This window comes from Archocentrus centrarchus, chromosome 1 (assembly GCF_007364275.1).
Source record: "Archocentrus centrarchus isolate MPI-CPG fArcCen1 chromosome 1, fArcCen1, whole genome shotgun sequence".
In the NCBI taxonomy this organism is placed as follows: Eukaryota; Metazoa; Chordata; class Actinopteri; order Cichliformes; family Cichlidae; genus Archocentrus; species Archocentrus centrarchus.
Window position 1 is genome coordinate 11,503,204 of NC_044346.1, and position 18,366 is coordinate 11,521,569.

Here is an 18,366-nt window from a genome sequence, read left to right on the forward strand (position 1 = left end):
AAAAAAAAAGGTTAAAGTCAGTGGTTCAACCCCTTCCCTGGCCACATGCCAAAGTGTCACTGGGCAAGATACTGAACCCTAAATTGCTCCAGATGCATCCATCAGTTTGAGCATATGTGTCTGTGATAGCTAGAAAGTGCTTAAGGCACAGAATAAAGAGCTGCATGAATGTGTGTGTGGCTTGTAGTAAGAAGCACGGTGACAGCTCAGATAGACTATAAAAGCTCCATACAAGTACCAGCCCATTTATCATTGTGTAATTCAGTGATACAAAACATGTAACACAACTTTTTGAAGGCTGGATTCAAAATCAAACCAAAAAGCAAAAGTGTTCCTCTAATTTCTTATATAGCTGGTGTATAAAACACAATAAATATAACAAACCCAAAACAGCAACAGTACAATATAGCATCTATAGGCTAATATTACTTAAACAGTGTCAGAGTATACATTTCCCAGTCTTTTTTGCTCTGGTATTATTATGTAATTTTATCATAACCACACACACACACACACACACACCCACACACACACACACACACACACACACACACACACACACACACACACACACACAAAAAAACTTTTTACACTAAACTATAATTTTCTATTATACATTTTTAGACTTAATGTGCCAGAAATGTCTTATAACTTCCTCAAAATGTCAGCATTGTCACTCAGTTGTATTCATCCTGCAGTTATTTATTATAATACACACATTTCTTCTTTTATGGCTAACACATATTTAACATTTGCTCTCTTGCCTGTTTCATGTTGGAGTTAATTCATTCATTCACTTACAAAAGGCTCTTGGTTTTTAACTCACTATCATCTGTCAGAATTGCCTCAAATGCTTCCAATAGTTTAAACAAACGTGAAGGAAAAGACTCAGAGGCACAGAAGCCACTTAATTACTCCAACTCTGAACTTTAACAAGATGACACTGAGACAGCTGACCATACTGTATGTGTGTGTGTACATGCGTGCGTGTGTGTGTGTGTGAGTGTGCCTGTAAACCGCTTCATATACAGGTCAAGTAAAGGAGTGGGAACGTTCAGTCTCACACTGTTCACGTATGTGCATTTACAGCGTGTGTGTGTGTGTGTGTGTGCTTTGTATGAGGATGTTCCCTCTGGAGGTTGTCATGGCTATTTCAACGATTGATCAGGATTATTGATCTGTAATTAAATTCCCACAGTGTGTGTATGTGTGTGTGTGTGTGTGTGTGTGTGCGTATTTGTGACAATGGCATGGAATAAAACGTCCCTATATATAATGTTATGTGATGGTCACCATGGAAACACACCCAAGGGGTGCCTACCACACTGATAATAATGTTTGGCCTAGATACCCATCCTGAACCGATAACAGAGGGAATGTGTTTTTGTGTGTGTGTGTGTGTGTGTGTGTGTGTGTGTGTGTGTGTGTGTGTGTGCATTTCAGTACTAATGTAAACCAGCATTTGAGCACACCACAATGACAAGGTTGGAGTAAAAAATGCATGAAATGATTCTGTGGAGCAGAAAGTCTTGCATGAGTTACACAAGACAGTAAGTGTGAGAGAGATGAGACGAGCTGGAGGAGAGGCAAAACGAATGGGAGTGGGAGTGGGAACACACAGCCAGGGAGACCCAATAACAACGGATTACAACCAATGCGCGCACGCACAAACACTCATGCAGCGGCTTCAAACAATGCTCATCAGTCTCCTCCTCGGGGAGAGAAGGATATTAGCTGCAGAGGTCGGTGTGAGTGTTTGTGCGGCTGAATGTGTCCTAGATATCTTAAACTGTGTTGTTGAGATACAGTAAATCTTTGATGTATGATGCAGGTGTAAGAGTTACAATAGCTCTGTAGAGTTTGACTACTGCGAGTGAAGACTGTACACTGCGCAGTGTTTTTCTACACTGAGTGAAAACCCAATCTTAGTTTGTATTCCCAGAGGTAAATCATCCGCTTTTGTATTTGAGTCCAGCTCGTGGCCCTGAGTAAAATAGCTCAGTGATTCGGTGTAGGCCTCTGCAGCCCTAGATGATGACTCATTTGATCCAGTTACTTCATGTCAAGTGCCCCCGACAGATAACGATTTCCACTTTAGCTTATGAGAAGAGGTTACAAATTAAAGGCAAAACATAAAGCCACTACATACCTTTGTCATAGAGTTGCAGACTGAGGAACCGGCGCGGTGAACCCTCACGTTCTCCTGTGAGATATTTCCTCCATGTGTGTTTTGATGACTCTGATGGAGACTGCTGTCCAACATGTCAGTCAAAAATCATTTTCATACTCATGAAAGCATTTGGAGAACCCTCGTGAACTTTCCTCTATTTGCTCTGATTCTCCACTCATTTATTCACCTTTTTCTTTTAATTTGCACCTGTGCCTATCTAACTCAAAAATCACCTTCAGCTGAAGTTCACCTCATCGCTAGCCTCAGGCACGCCTTCATTTACAGAGCTGTCGCCATCAAAACTGTCTAGTATTTTAAAAAAAATGCTGCTCCATAAGCCTGTGACCAACTACAGCTTCACAGTTTTGGGTGCTGTGACAATTAAACTGGAAATTACATTAATGTCCCTCTATTATTGTCTACTTGTGTTATTACACTCCCTGGGTTGCTAACAACCCCAACGCATTTTTCAGATGAAAGCATAAATGTTTTTTAAGATTTCTGAAATTTCAGAATTCAGAGTGTTGTTCAAGACAAATAGTTGAAGGAAACTAGTAGTTTAGGGTACTTTAGAAAGAAATTAATTGGTTAGCTTACAGCCCCAGATTAGAATGGCTCTCGCTGATCATCAGCAGTGCTTGGATTTATGAGAAGTGCACATTTTTCCCTTCTGGAAGCATAAATATGATCAGCTTATTTCCAAGAATCAGAGATATTATGCTGCAGTTCAATTCAATTCAATTCAATTCAATTCAGTTCAGTTCATTTCAATTCAATTCAGTTCAGTTCAATTCAGTTCAGTTCATTTCAATTCAATTCAATTCAGTTCAGTTCAGTTCAGTTCAGTTCAGTTCAATTCAATTCAACTTAAATTCAGTTTTATTTACCCACATTTTTAATCACAACAGTTGCCTCATTCACCCAGTCACACAGTGTTTTTATCTATGCCAAAACCCTTTCTAATACACACACACACACACACACACACAGTCCGATGGATATATTGGGAGCAACTCGGGAATCCGTATCTTGACCAAGGATAATTCAGCATGCAGTTTGGAGGGGTCAGGGATTGTTCCACCAACCATTAAATTGGTAGATAATGTTGGAATTGGAAGATGACCCATTCTACCAACTGAGAGCACCTGGAATCATGAAAAGTTATCAGTTGACCGCAGAGAAGGAGTCATTCTTCCCTACAGAACACACTGTGATCACACCTCCACTCTGGGAAGTACTGGTGACTCTTTGGACACCTCTTTTAGCAACTTTGCAGCAATGCTGAGAGCTGTGTTCATGTCAGTGGTAAAGACTCTGACTGGTTCCTCATAAATAGTGGAGTTAGCCAAGGCTATGTTGCAGCTCCTGATCTCTTCAACTGTGTTTTTGACTGTCTAATGTCCAAGTTATGGAAGAACTTACCTGGCATATCCTTTGGCAACTACAGCTTAGATGATCTAAAATATTCTAATGATACAACTATGCTCTGCACAACACATAACCAGCAGAGAGCAGCACAGCTCATATTCCAAATGGAAGTAATCCAAACTTAACCTGAGAAAACCTGGGAAAGAAAACTGATGTTTACTCGTGATGAAAGGACAGGACACTGTAGAGTTTGTATCCTGCGAGGTCCTCCACGCACCCAATTACCTGGTCTCAGAAACTGCTGATCACTGATGAGCCCTTGCTGCTGGAGTCAGGCAGGATCTATGGATAGGATCTATCATTCAGAGAAACCAAGCTCTCCATCCATAATGCTTCAGTTCTCTCTGCTTTATTGTATGGCTTTGAGACATGACCGCTCAACAAGACCCTGTCAGCCCAGCTGGATCGATATTACTGATAGATATTTAATACAATTTATTTTTGTTTATTGGGTATTTGGGGGTAAAAAAAAAAAAAAAGTGGATTTTTCTCCACTGCTCCACTGTTTATTGGGTATTTGGGGGTGGGCAGCACGGTGGCGCAGCACTGCTGCCTCACAGTTAGAATACCATCTGGAAGGTCTGGGTTCGATTCCACCTTGGCCCAGGCCTTTCCCTCTCTCTGTGGAGTTTGCATGTTCTCCCCGTGCTTGCGTGGGTTTCCTCCGGGTACTCCGGTTTCCTCCCACAGTCCAAAGACATGCACTTACTGGGGTTAGGTTAATTGGCTACTCCAAATTGCCCATAGGTGTGAATGAGAGCGTGAATGTGAGTGTGAAAGGTTGTTTGTCTCTCTGTGTTAGCCCTGTGACAGGCTGGCGACCTGTTCAGGGTGTACCCTGCCTCTCACCCTATGACAGCTGGGATAGGCTCCAGCCCCCCCCCCCCCCCCCGCGACCCTGAACAGGATAAGCGGAAGCGAATGGATGGATGGATGGATGGATGGAGTATTTGTTGGTTTATAAATATGGAGGAGGTTGTAAATCTTTTGGGAAATGGTTCGTGTACATATTATATATATTTTGTATGCATAGCAACTTTGAATCTGTCCATGGTACAAACCCGATAGCATTTAAACTGATGTTCATTTTGTGCGTTAGGTGTTGGTGTTTCACCTCTCACACTCCCCTTGGACTTGTGATTTACACGTTCTGCCTCTTTGATCACTCGTCCAAGCTCGTGGTGCTGCAGAACGGAAGCTACTGCGAGGTGCTCCACGCACCCAATTACCTGACCGAACAGCTGCATAAATGACAAACGACTGATAGCCAACATGTTTCTATAGTATTATATGAATCATGCAATCAAAACACGCGTCTCAATGCGATCCTTTGCATGTTTTAGTTAAGTAACATATAGCACTGAGAATAAGCTCAAAGCCTTAGCATAAGAACAAACCAGATCAAACAGTTGTAATAAAATAAAGAAAAAGTGATAAAATGTGAAGCAGATATCTGCACGTTTAGCTGCTGGTGTATTGTTTGCAGTTTGTACTGTACATGCATTTGGATCTGTTTCCTTACAGTTGACAGATTTTTTCAAGTCTCTCTCCCCTTTTCTTGCATCTTGTATCCATTCATTCATTGAGATATTTTCTCGCTTAAGTAGAGTTCACATGCTCTCATGACTCCACTCAGATCTGCTTTGCTTTCAGCCTGGACATTTTGACAATATTCCTCTGCTGAGATGTCACAGAATGACTGCTACATAGAGGGTAAATCCTTCTCGTTTAAGCAACAGCAACATACCACAGTTAAAGCTCCCTGCCGCTAATAAGACCTAAGATTAACATAATGTCTATTTTTAATTCATCCAAATTTATTTTCAAGTATTTAATGAGCATGTAACCCCTCAGAGCCACCACCCAGGGACTCTTGTTTTCTGTCTAATGAAGTGTAAACATCAAACAAAACATCCCCAGAAAATGATTTGGAGGCCACATGTAGATATTAGAAAATTAGCAGGAGAGCATTTAAGTCTAGTGCTCCCTGGAAGCTGTTTGCTACTCTATAGCCTACTTCAGCTCCAATATCAACTCCCAAAGTGTAATTCAGGGACCGCCAGAGGGCCTTTGGGGAATTGCAGGGCACCCCCAGAAAAATGAGCAGTGCTTCAGTTTCAGCGCTATTTGAAGACATTAAGGATGTTCACTGTTTCACCGCCTGCCTAATATTGCCTGTTCTCACCTACCATAATATTACTACACTGCACATGTGTTGGCTTTAAAACAAACATTTCATTTCAAATATGGAAATTAGAATCACAGGTATTGCTGCAAAGTAAAAAGAAAGAAACCCTTTACACAAGTAGGTTGTACACAAAAATAGACTTTTTAAATGCTTGTACTACTTTATGCTTTCCATTAGATGCCACTTTTTATCTTTACTTTATTACATATCAGTGAGAAATTTAGCAGGTTAATCATTGCTTTGACCTGTTTCAAAGCTATAGTTCACAGCCTTTTTTAATGGCCAGCAGGGAGCAAATGGTTAGAAAAAGAAGTCTGATGAAGTCAGTGACAAAAGAACCCGTTCGGTTATTGATGACTTCTGAAAACACTTTCCTGATGAGTTTATGGTCTCAAGTGATAGTTTCACATCCAAAAGTGGACAACAGACAGCTGGAAAAAACATTATCTGCTCTGGTGAGTCAATTTCTGCTGCAATATTCAGATAGTAGAAGCAGTTGTGAAGGCAAAAGGGGGTCCAAGTTAGTACTAGCGATGTGCACCTAATAAAGTGGCCAGTGAGCATATATCTCTGGGGTAAGGCTTTGCTGCACTGCGTTCTTCATCCAGTGTTGAGTAATTTATAATTTGCAGTGGTGTCAGAGTAGTTTCCCCAACACCATCTACAACATACAAATATTCACAACTTGTAAATGTACCAGTAACAACAGTACGTGTGCAATATGTGACTATTTAAAACTCAAATAAAGAGCTTGTTCTGCTTATACTTCTAGTTAAGCTTTTCACATTTGAATGAAGGACTATTATGACACTCTAACATAACTACATTTACTGATGTAAATAGTCTGGATGGCCCACTTCTTCCACCACTATGGAAATGTTATAGAGCAGCCTGTAGTGTGAGTGCTTAGTAATCTGTCGTCCTCTGAAACCTGACACAGCATCGACTGTAAGCTGATTCAAAGATATTGTGTTGGAACGCTCTGGTTTTAGAGAGTCGACACCCCTGCAGAGTATGACTGTGGAGCATCATCTCATACATGACAGCACCCTCCGCCCACGCACTCTTTCTCTCTCTCACACACACACGCGCGCGCGCGCACACGCACACGCACACACACACACACACGCACACACACACTGTCCGGGGTCGCCGCCAGGCAGAGGCAGGAGGAAGAGTATTGGGAAAAACCTTCTGTGTACTGTAAGGCGGAGAAGATCGAGGGGACAAGTCACATGCTATGACTCGCTCTGTCACTGTCAAGTTATCCAACATGAAGAACAAGCTGCTCCAGTCAAAAATTTCAAAATAAAACGGAGAATCATTATTATTAAAAGTGCTTATCATGGTGGGCTTCATGGGAAGTTATGAAAATAAGTGATATTGTGTTGGTTTCGGTCAACAATAGTAATCAAACAATCGAATGAAGTATAAAGTTAGATAAATGGCCTCACAAATAGCTGTTGATAGTAAACACTGTTTGCAATTGTGTTCATTAACACGTGTTAAACTGACTAAACAGTGCAGCCCACAGGCCTGCTGGTGAGAAGCTGTTTATCAAATGATTTTTAAAAGGAAAAGGCAGATTTAGTCGCTATGACTTGTGCTTTATAAACCCAGTAGAATCAATAGAATCTTTTTTTTTTTTTTTTTTAATGTAAACTATACTGTACAGACTAAAGAACATCTAGCCTCAAACTAACTAAAATTAATTCTCCGAAGATGTAGATTTGTATCCAGCGCGGTGTGATAGTCTGCCAGTGAAATCTGACGCGGATCTTTTCGAGCATTATTTGACAGTTTTCAGACTATTTGACGCGTAACTTCCGGGACCTGACCGTCTTATTTTGAAGGTAAAATCCTTGTATGTCCGGCCCGGGTCTCTGTGGCTGGCTTGATGCGTCTCTCTCTCTCTCCCCGGTGCGCCTCAACTCCGGTACCTGACACCGCAGAGCGCGTCCAGAGGCTGAGGGGACGCGGGCGCACGGGGGACAGCCCGGTCCTTGTTAACTTTACTTTCTCCATTTATTAAAACTTGTGCGTCACACACCTCCGCCGTTTTCTCACCTTTTTCATCCTCCCCACTGAAGGACTGAGTTAGTTTGGATAAAGGCAGGGGGGGAGGAGGCAGAGGACCAGCGGGGCTGCTCTCAGATGGAGCACCGGGGCTCCTGGAGCTGCGGGCGCACGGCGGACCCGGAGTGAGTGACGCTGGTGGATGGACGCCGCTCCCCGGTAAGAACACCATGCAAAGTTTTTCCTTTTTGGTGCTATAATGTACTTTTTCTTTGCTGTGTTGTCCCGGGCTGTGCGCTGGGCGAAAGCCCGTGGCACAAAAGAAAATATCCAGATATTGTGATGTCGCTCTTTGTCAATGGCGCTTTGTCTTTTGCAAAAAAAGAAAAAAAAAAAAAAGGAAAGAATAACATGATATGCTCAGGATCAGTTATAAAGTATCTGTAGCTCTATAAAGCGAGTTAGTGACCTTATCGTGCTTAGGCCTTTGTAATTTGTTGCATCATGCTGTAACGGAAATATTTGTTTTTATTAGATTCTACAGTTTATTATCGGATTAATTGGGCTGCTTCTTGTTTGCTGTCACAGCAATGCTGGAAAATGCTTTGGCATCATTACTGTCGTCGGCATATGTAGTGGTGGCCTTCAGAAGGATAGAAATTCCTGCAATGAATGAAAAGAAATGTTATATTTAGAGATATACAGAGATCTGCTGCTTGCCGTGCTCTCGTCAAGCATGATGCACACTCTTGAAAATGCTTGGATTTAGATAATTTTTGGGGGGGAGGCAATTTACGCAGTTGTAATGACTGCACCGTAAAGGCTGTGTATAAAACCGAGTTAATGGGTTTCAGAGGTCTTATAGAGCTATGAATATATTTTGTTCTCGTGCCTGATTGAGATTCGCAGGGATTCACACATGGCTTGGCTGTCAGCAAGGGAGGCTCATAATGAGTTTTTAAAATGTTTTGAAAGGACTGATCAGCAGGTTTTGAACTTTCTTTTTTTTTTTGTTTTGTTTTCAGAGGTTAATTGATGTCCACCCAACAGCTACTATTGAGTCACAACAAAATGCCATAAAGTGCCTGGACTCCTTAAACTGTCTAGGCTATGTGCCCATAATGAATACACAGGAAATGTCAGTGGCAGATTCAGTCTCATTATTTTCATCAAAAGCACACGCACAGATTCGCTCCTCTCTAAGCTTTAAACTTGCATGCCAGCTCTCCTGTTGTCCTGCCACACTGTAGGCACAATATATGTCCCTGCATGGACTCATGGTTGGCCCAGACTTCTGTGGTTCTGCTTCTTCTTTATACTGTCCAAGTAACTCTGCTCCGGCCCCAACATGCAGTACGTACTGTTAAAATGAATTTGCCAGAATCTCTGGGGATCAATAACCAATAGAAGGAGCTTGCTGTGGACCAGTGAGCAGTGTTTGCTGTGTAGTCATGACAATGTGTACTGTATCACATGCTCCAACTCCCATCTTTTCCTGCCAAACTGCCCAGCATGCTGCCCAGTAAAACTGAAAATATAATGAAATAAAAAAAAAAAGCATCTCAAGCCAAAAAGTGATCATACCCTTCATTTAAACTGGGGCTATCATTCAATTTGGCATTCCTGACATGATATTCCAGTGCTTCGAGAAATTTCAGTCAGAAGCTAAAAACAAATTAGCCACAGGCAGCTGTAGCTCAACTGAGTCTCAGCATTTCCTAAATTGTAGCTCAAGGAAATATAACTCAGGAAATTAAGTAACACTAATCATCATAAGTTGAAAATTTATTGTAAATGAAAAAAATAAATGAAGGAACCGACAGCACCGGCACTCAGTACCACACTTTGTTCTCTTTATGCGAATAATAAATAGCTGTCTAAGCTACTTTATCTGAGCATGTCCAGATTGTTTAAAGCCAGTCTGGATTAAAAGCATCAGTAGTAATGGCCTGTTGTCATCACCGAATGGTACATCTGTAGGATTATTATGAAGAGGTCTAAGTGCTTCCTGTTGTCGGCGCTGACCCTGGTTGCACCTCTGCTCGTGTCTGTTAGTTCGCTCTGTTTAGATTCGTGAGGATTTATGTTTCCTGCACAGGATTTCTGCCTGCGATTCTTCCAGCGAAGGTGTATTGTTTTACAGAAAAACAGAATGATTTTTTTTTTTTTTTCTTCTTGCTTCTCAGCTCAGGGACAGGGTGGCAGGCGTGACAGTCCACACAGTTCCAGTTTGTTTTGGGAGCTGCAAGGCAAAACAGCAGAAAAAAATCACACTGTATACACACATCCACACATCCACTGCCCACACCTTCCACCTTCAAATTGCAGTAATTTTATGGCCAGAATTAATCTGTTATTTTTGCAGTGCAGCCACTGTAATCTGCATGAATGAACACTGTGCTCTATAGAATACAAGCTTTACAGTACAATACTGTTAAATTCAGTTTGACATTAAACTGTAACATAAACACTCTATTTTTCTAAATTCACAAACAGTGTTACATTGCTACACAAAATTCCTGGATTTCCACAGGAATTTGTCACAGAGTGTGTTGCCGTGTCCTGAACAGTCTGCCGGCGCCCCTGCGCCCTCTTTTAGGTTCATGCTGTTCACAGCACGGCCATGACGGGCATCCAGGACCCAGACCTGCGTGAGCAACACAGAGGACCAACGCAGGAGGAAGAGGATGAGGAGGAGGAGGGGGAGAAGGTGCATGTGTCAGTTGAGGGAGATGAGAGGGAACAGAAGGGGGAGGATGAAGAGGAGAAGGAAAAGGAAGAGCTGCCGTACCCCTCTCTAGCACCAGTGGTTCTTTTGGCTCTGACCCAAACTAGTCCACCCCGGTCCTGGTGCCTTCGAGCTGTCTGCCACCCATATCCTTCACTGCAGCCGGTGCACCTGAAGCACTGCAAACACACTCGCCTGTGTGCATATAAGTTGTGTTTATAATATGACACAGACATTGTCTGTTTGTGTTTCAGCTCTGTGCTTTCTCAGTGCAGGCTCCTAGATGTTTACCTTACGTTTAAACACAGGGGATACAGGGAGAAGGTCAGTATTGTTCATATCTGTGTGTGTGTGTGTGTGTGTGTGTATGTGCGCAGGTATTTCCTTGGACAAATTAGTTGTAGGGAAGGATGGCTAACATTTTTTTCCTGATTTGAGGTTTCCATAGTGACAAGCCCTAATGAATCTCCAGGGTTACAGTCGCCTGTCAGTTGCATTGTTACTGGCCTCCATTTATACAGCAGCAGGAGTCACAAATAGTGAAGACTCACGTCACCTCCCAAAGCTTCCACTGCTTTTGTCTTCATTGTCTCACCTCCCATTCCCCTCCCTGTCTCTCACTCTGAGCCTCAACCTCTATCCAGTTCTGCTGTGAAGGTGTGAGTGTGAATAGGTGTGTGGTTATCAGTGCTGTAGTGTGTGTGAGTAGCTATGAATACTCTGAAGCATGCATAAACGTCAGCAACACCTCAGGGATTTGTTGAGGCTCTCCAAATTGAATATTTTCCACAGCTTATGACTTCTTGTGTGCTTGCCTGTCTGTGTGTGTGTGTGTGTGTGTGTGTATTCAACTTTTTGTGTGCCCGTGTGTCGTTATGCACTTGTCAGGGCACGTCTGTGGGTATTTGCCACTGTCAGCACTCTGTGTACTCCATAAAATATAAATACATAATTGCTGAATAAATAAAATATACACCAAGAGGAAAAGAGGAAGGGAAAAAAAAACTACAAATACCACGAACCTCTGTTACCTGCTGGGCTGTTACTAACTCACTGGGCACGCTTAAAAACACACATTCATCATCATCACACACGCAGACTTTCCAGCTTGCGCACACACAAGTGTGTAAATGCCCTCACACAAACGAGGGAATCTCCCATGGTGAGGCTCTTTAGAGGAATCACCTGGTTGCTTAGTAACAGCGTAGCTCTGCCCTGACGGCCTTTTTACTTCCGCTTGCTGTGTTTGCTTTCATACGAGTTTGCATTTCTGTCTGTTTTTCTGTCCTTTTGCAAGTCTGTAGAGCTACTGAACAATGTCCTGTTTTATTTTGTATTCGGTATATATTTCATTGCATTTTACTTAAAGTGTGTGTGTGTGTGTGTGTGTGTGTGTGTGTGTGTGTGTGTGTGTGTGTGTGTGTGTGTGTGTGTGTGTGTTACTGTGAATGATCTGTGGGAGAAGTAATGTGGGTGGACATTGTTCGTCAGGGACGTTAATGTGAGCCCACTGGGAGGGGGAGTGGTGGTGGTGGGGCAGTCCCCAAGAGCCTAAAGTCCCATTTTTCCTGAGGTGACCCCTCCTTCCTCTCTGGCTTTTATTTATTTATTTATTTTTGTACTCAGCAGCTACATATTACAAATTAATTTCCTCTCTCCTTCCTTCCACTTCCTCCCTCTTTGTGAAAGCAGGCATGCTCCTTTGTACCATGTTTACAACATACTGTACATCTCTTCACCCAATTATTTGGAACAAAAATGAGACAGGCTTTTCCTGTTATATAACATTATCTTGCTGTCTTTCCAAGCTCTGCTGAATTCTATTGAATTTTATTCCTGTTTCAGTGGGAGGGGATGGGAGTTGTTTTATGTGTGGAGCAAGGTGCCTACTTTGTTAAGTGCTGAGCTTTCCATGTGGCAGTTATCCCACTCCTTCAGTGTAACATGTGACACAGACAGAAACATGCACACCCATCTGTGGAGGCGTGGGGCTAAGCAAACACACACACACACACACACACACACACACACACACACACACACACACACACACACACACACACACACACACACACACACACACACACACACAAATGACATAACTTATTCAGCAGTGTATGAAACATTCAGAGCTTTTTTTTTTCATTTCCTTTTGTCTAAAGAGGAGAAAAGCTGATTCTAACACTCCTGTTCACGTATCTTCCCTTCTTCCCTTTCCTATTGTGCTCTTTTCATCCCTTTACACTCCAGTATTGATCCCATGTTTCCTGTTTATCCCCTCTGTTTTCATCTTCTTAAACAGCTTCTTAATTGGGTTGAGGTGTGTGTATGTGTGTAAGGGGGTGATAGGGAGACATCGATGGATAGGATGAGAACCTACTCAAAGTAGGGTGAACTGTCAGAATCATTTCAGCCAATTAACATGATTCCAGCATCTGTTTCCATGGTTACAAGCTGTCATACTCATAAGGGGTGGGGCCAGTGGACTTGACAACTTGACTAACTTGGCCCACCTTCTTTCAGACTCGCACTCCCTGTCTGTTACTCGAACGCGCGCACACACACACAGATACACACAGACACACACACACCTCATGACAGACTCTGAGCCTAACTAGGTTATGTTTAATCAAGTCTGTGTGTATGTATTCCAAAGTGACAGTGTGAGGCCAAGCAGCAAAGAGCATGAGAAAACTAGTGAGCAGGTTGCTCATGCAAACACAGTAGTGTGTGTGTGTACACACACACACACACACACACATATATATATATATATATATATATATATATATATATATATATATATATATATATATATATATATATATATATATAATTTAATGCTGAATGAAGTATGAAATATACACTCACACTCACAGCAGGTACACCTTGCTAGTAACTAGTTGGACCCTCCTTTTTGTTCAGAGCTGCCTCAGTTCTTCATGACATAGACTCAAAAAACTGCTGGAAACATTCCTCAGAGATTTTGGTCCAGGTTGACATGACAGCATCACACAGTTGCTGCAGATTTGTCGGCCGCACATCCATGATGAGAATCTCCCGTTCTTCCATATCTCAAATGTGTCCTATTGGATTGAGATCTGGTGACTGTGGAGGCCATTTGAGTTCAGTGAACTTACTGTCATGTTTAGGAATCTTGTTTGAGATGGTCTGAGCTTTGTGACATGGCTTGTTATCCTGCTGGAACAGCCATCAGAAGATGGGTACACTGTGGTCATAAAGGAATGAACATGGTCAGCAACAATACTCAGGTAGGCTGTGGTGTGTAAATGATGCTCAGTTGGTACTAATGGGCCCAAAGTGTGCCCAGGTGTACCTAACAATATGGTCAGTGAGTGTGTATATAGCTGAAGACAGCTGCAGTAAAGGTCCAGCAAAACATCCCGAAGGAGTAAACCCATTGTTCGATGATGTTCATGGTTTCCAGACTCTAGATTTCCAGACTCAAAGATTTCTCTAAGTATTAAAAAATTATCATTTTATCTATTATTAAATTAATTAGTTGAATTTCTTTTGAGCCCTTAAAAATAGGGGACCGCGTAGTGCAGTGCTTCTTTTTCAGCCTTTAAAATAAAAAAAGTTTCTACTTTGAGCCCATTTTATCATATAATTGTAAACTGAACCTTTTTTATGAACACCTAAAACAACAAAAATTGTGGTAAAGTCCAAAAATATGGAGACACAACTAGTTTCAAAATAGTAATTTCTTGAGTGGCACCTTTCGAAGTGATGTGTTAGCTTGTAAAGACTTTAGTGAGAAAACATCTCAAGTTCAGATCAATCAACTCTGTAAACAGGGGATCACAGGTTAACACACATAGGTATTACACAACATAGATATTACATATTTACTGTGGATTATAGTAACTTTACATTCAGATTTAGTGTATACACTAGGGGGTATACAGGACAGGAGCAGTATGTACCTGTCCTGTGTTGAGTACACATTTTTTAATTCAGTGTATTTATTCTGATATATGATCTTAAACCAGTGTAAGTCTGGTGATCACAGTGGTGATAGCAATTGATCCTATGGGTGATATAAATGTCTGTCACATTTTACGGTGGTTCAAATAAATGCTCTTGAAGGATGTGTTTACCATCATTCAGCATTACAGTATACTGACAGGACAGGGAACCAGGGGAAAGAGAGGGGCATGACACGCAGCACAGTTTTCTGCTGGAATCAAACCTGGACCCCATGCCTCATGAGACAGAGGTAGCACACCAGTAAATCTAAGACCAACTCTGGATGGTGCTTTTAACTTAATGAACATTTCACATGAAAATGTTGCCACCCACTGGTCTTAGCATGTTTATCTCAGCCAAGGGTGGCGGGTGATGCCAGAAAGATCACAGTGATGTGATCTGATTTGATTTACAATGTCTGCCTGACCTTTATTACCTGTGAGGAGAGAGTGTTTGTGAGAGGGAGAGCATGGGAGAGGGGAACACAGAGGAGAGAAGGGGTGGAGCAAAGAGGTAGCCATGGGTGGCCGTGTTAATGCCCGTTAGGGGGCTACACACAAGCTCATAGATCTGGAGTTGCATCCAGTAACTACTATTTTTCTACAATAACTTTTTCTGGAATCATTTATCAGGAGCTGTTTTTCCCACACAGACAGTAATTATCTCCTGAGCTTTATCAACAATTAAAAGAATCACTTTAGCAGCTTTTCCAGATTTATTCAATCAGTTGAAAGTTACATAAGAAGAAGCTACTTTTGGCTGCTCCCTTTTCACAAGGGGGTCGCCACAGCGGGTAGCTCCGCATGTTTGGTTTGGCAGCTAGGCAAATGTGTAAACCGCTACACTGCGGTGCCACTTGCAGGAAAAGCTACAAACAAAAGTGTATTACATACTGTATGAGCACTCATGGTGTGTTATTCTCCATGGCAGCCCTGCCTGTATGAGCAAATACCAATGCTGCTGTACTATTTTACGTGCAGCGATTTTCAACACAGAAAAAAAAATTGCCACTGCAGTTTTAGAAATGGCCCAGTCCTCTCCACCCCTCTAAAAAAAAAAAATCGCCTGACTCTGCTGCTGTACAAGAGGGAGGAAGAGTGTGGAAATGAGAGGATGAGAGGCCAATTAGGATGAGAAGACAAAGAAGGGAGGCCAGGCCACATTTGCCATTGACTATACTTAAAAGCTTGAACGGTCAGGGTCTTAACTGCTCTCATCCCTTTGTTCACCTGATCTAAACATATTCTCCACCTCATCATCCCCCATTCTTTCCCCCTTACTGTATATACTGAAATATATATATTTCCTACTCTTCCTGCCTCACCTCAGCTCTTCCACTATGTTAATTATTACTTTTCACATGTAGTTTATCTGTTGGCAGAGACTCAGGCTTCTGTCAGAGACTAGAACTCTACCCAAGGGCAGTCATATGTGGAGATGGTTAAAAACAGACGGGGAGGGCGCCGAGCAGAGGCGCTCCATACAGAGAGGGGAGTGCATGTGCACATGAGCGGATGGGAGAGGCAAAAAAAGATATGCAAGAAGTGATAGGAAATGAAGATGGGAAATTATGCTGCACTATATAAAGGACGAGGGAGACACAGAGAGCAGGAGGAGCAAAGCAAAGAGAAAAATAATTGGGCCAAAGAAAGGAGGCGAAAAAAAAAATGGATGTAGAGGAAAATGAGAGATGATAGAGGGAAAGGTTGAGTGTGAGAGGAGATAAAGGAAAAGCATCGGAGAGAGCGGAACAGAGGAAAGGACGTTCCCTCCGTGTTTCATCGCTGATATTGAATGATGTGCCAACTGTGAAAATACTCCCATCTCATCCATCACTCACACTTTGACCCTGCCCAGTTCCTATAGTTTAACTAATCGTGTCTCTGTGTTTGTGTGTGTGTGTCTGTGTGTGTGAGTGTGTGTGTGTGTGTGTTTCACAGACACACGGGATTATTTAAGCTGCTGTAATTTATACAGATGCAACAATATTAAAACGGCCCTCTTCAGCTTTTTAAGGGAAAGAAGGATGCTTCAGCAGGAGTTGTGCAGGAGGACCTCATTTTCTGTCATATGTGCGAGTGTGTGTGAGCTTGTGTGTTTGCGTATTAATTGTGTTGTGATCCAGTCCAGACAGGATGCAAGCGGATTGTGAAACTCAGAAGTCAGTTCCTACGGTGAGATGGGGGTTCCCATGGCAACCACAGCAAAGGGAGGACACTGGATTACCCTCTCTCTCCCTCTTTTTCTCGTTCTCTCTCTCTCTCTGTCTCTCTCTCTCTCTGTGTCTCAAGGGTGATAAAGGATTGTACTCTCATTAATTTTTCCGCCCTCTCGAGAGCAAAGTGTCCGGGAAGAGGGGACTTGGTGTGTGCGCGCACATGTGTCTGTGTGTATGGGTCCATGTGCATGCTCCAGGCTTTGTTATGTATGCGTCCTTGGCCCTTGAATACGCTCCTGTCATCCATTCAGCAGTTTTCACATTAGTGCTCAAAAAGTGTGTGTGTGTGTGTGTGTGTGTGTTTGTACAAATTCAAATTCAATCTTTCTTTTAACTTTCTACTTCAGACTATTTTCCCTTTGAAATCTTGCTCTGTTTTTTCCACGTCTGATTCATGCTCCTTCTTCCAGTGTGACAGCTAGCAAGCAGCGCAGATGCTCAAACGCACACCATAAGCAAGTTTGCTCTTAAACTGACTTCAGATGTCTTACTGACTGTGTCATGGTAGCTGTCTGGCTTTTGTAGTTGTGAATATTAAACATGTCAAAATGTCTCGTCAGAAGTTGTGCTTGTAAATGAAGGTTGACGCTTTTAAGCTTATTATCGCAAGTTTCCACTAAGTTGTTTTTTAGGTTAGTACATTCGGTTCTCTGCTTGTAAATTTGATTTTAAGCTGTGAGGCACACATTTCATGCTCATCTTAGCCTCGGATATTTTGAAAGTTCAGCCTGGTGATGTTTGGGGCGCTACGAGACAGACGTGGCTGGACCTTTGACTTGGACCAGTCGAGTTTCTTCACCGTTGCCATGGACATTGCCATTGCTAGATATTCATGGGTGACAGACAAAGAAAAAACTGGAGTAAATGAGTGCAGAATGATAATGAACACAGAGGAATGGATATAGGGCATAAGGGGTCACTGAATGGTTTGATGAGTATGAAAATGTTGTGAATTATCATATTCTGTGGCAGTGATACTCAGCTTAGGGCCCATTGGCTAAATCAGGACCACCATAGGGTGCTGCATGGTCCAGCAAACATTTTGTATTTCACAAGGAAAGCTGTGTTTAATGCAGGTATTCACTGTGATAAATTACGTACAGCATGTCCTCGTACGTTAATGTAGAATTCATAAGTTGGTTGATTTGGAAATAAATAAGCTCCAAGAGTCATTTTGCAGAAGTGGACACGGGAGATTTTGGATAGCTGTGAGCTAATATCTTTGGAAGAATGCTGTTTGTCACTCTTCAGGCTTTAAATTTAGTTCGATATTTTGTGGCACTGAAGCTCTTCATGGAGCTTGTGATGTTCCAGCAACTTACTTACACACCTTATGTTGTTTTTCCTATAAGTTGTCACTCATCTGCAATCCCATCAATCAAATTTCAACACTTGGTCAACTCCATAAACTCAGGTTGCAGAAACTCCTCCTTTCTGTTTAAAGCTTGGGTTTAAGTTTACTGCTTACCAAAGTCGTGACAAATTTTAGAGTGTAACTGGCTCCCGAGAAAACAACTGGGCTTCTGCAGCACTTCCATAGACATAAAAGATGGATATAGCTTCTGAGTCTGAACAGTGAAGCCAAAGTGGATTTACTTCAAACCTGTTCACTTTTTAATAGCCAGTAA

General features: G+C 42.2%; 1 protein-coding gene across 1 annotated transcript in view; it reads left to right on the plus strand.

Moving 5' to 3' along the window:
* The first annotated feature begins 7,951 nt into the window (after window positions 1-7,951).
* The window catches only part of LOC115782276 (voltage-dependent T-type calcium channel subunit alpha-1H-like), a 58,607-nt gene continuing 48,192 nt past the window's right edge, over window positions 7,952-18,366 (plus strand). The window contains exons 1-2 of the mRNA XM_030732373.1: window positions 7,952-8,021; window positions 10,402-10,676. Coding sequence (XP_030588233.1) covers window positions 10,426-10,676 — 251 coding nt within the window. The 5' untranslated portion in view covers window positions 7,952-8,021; window positions 10,402-10,425. The remainder of the gene's footprint in view (window positions 8,022-10,401; window positions 10,677-18,366) is intronic.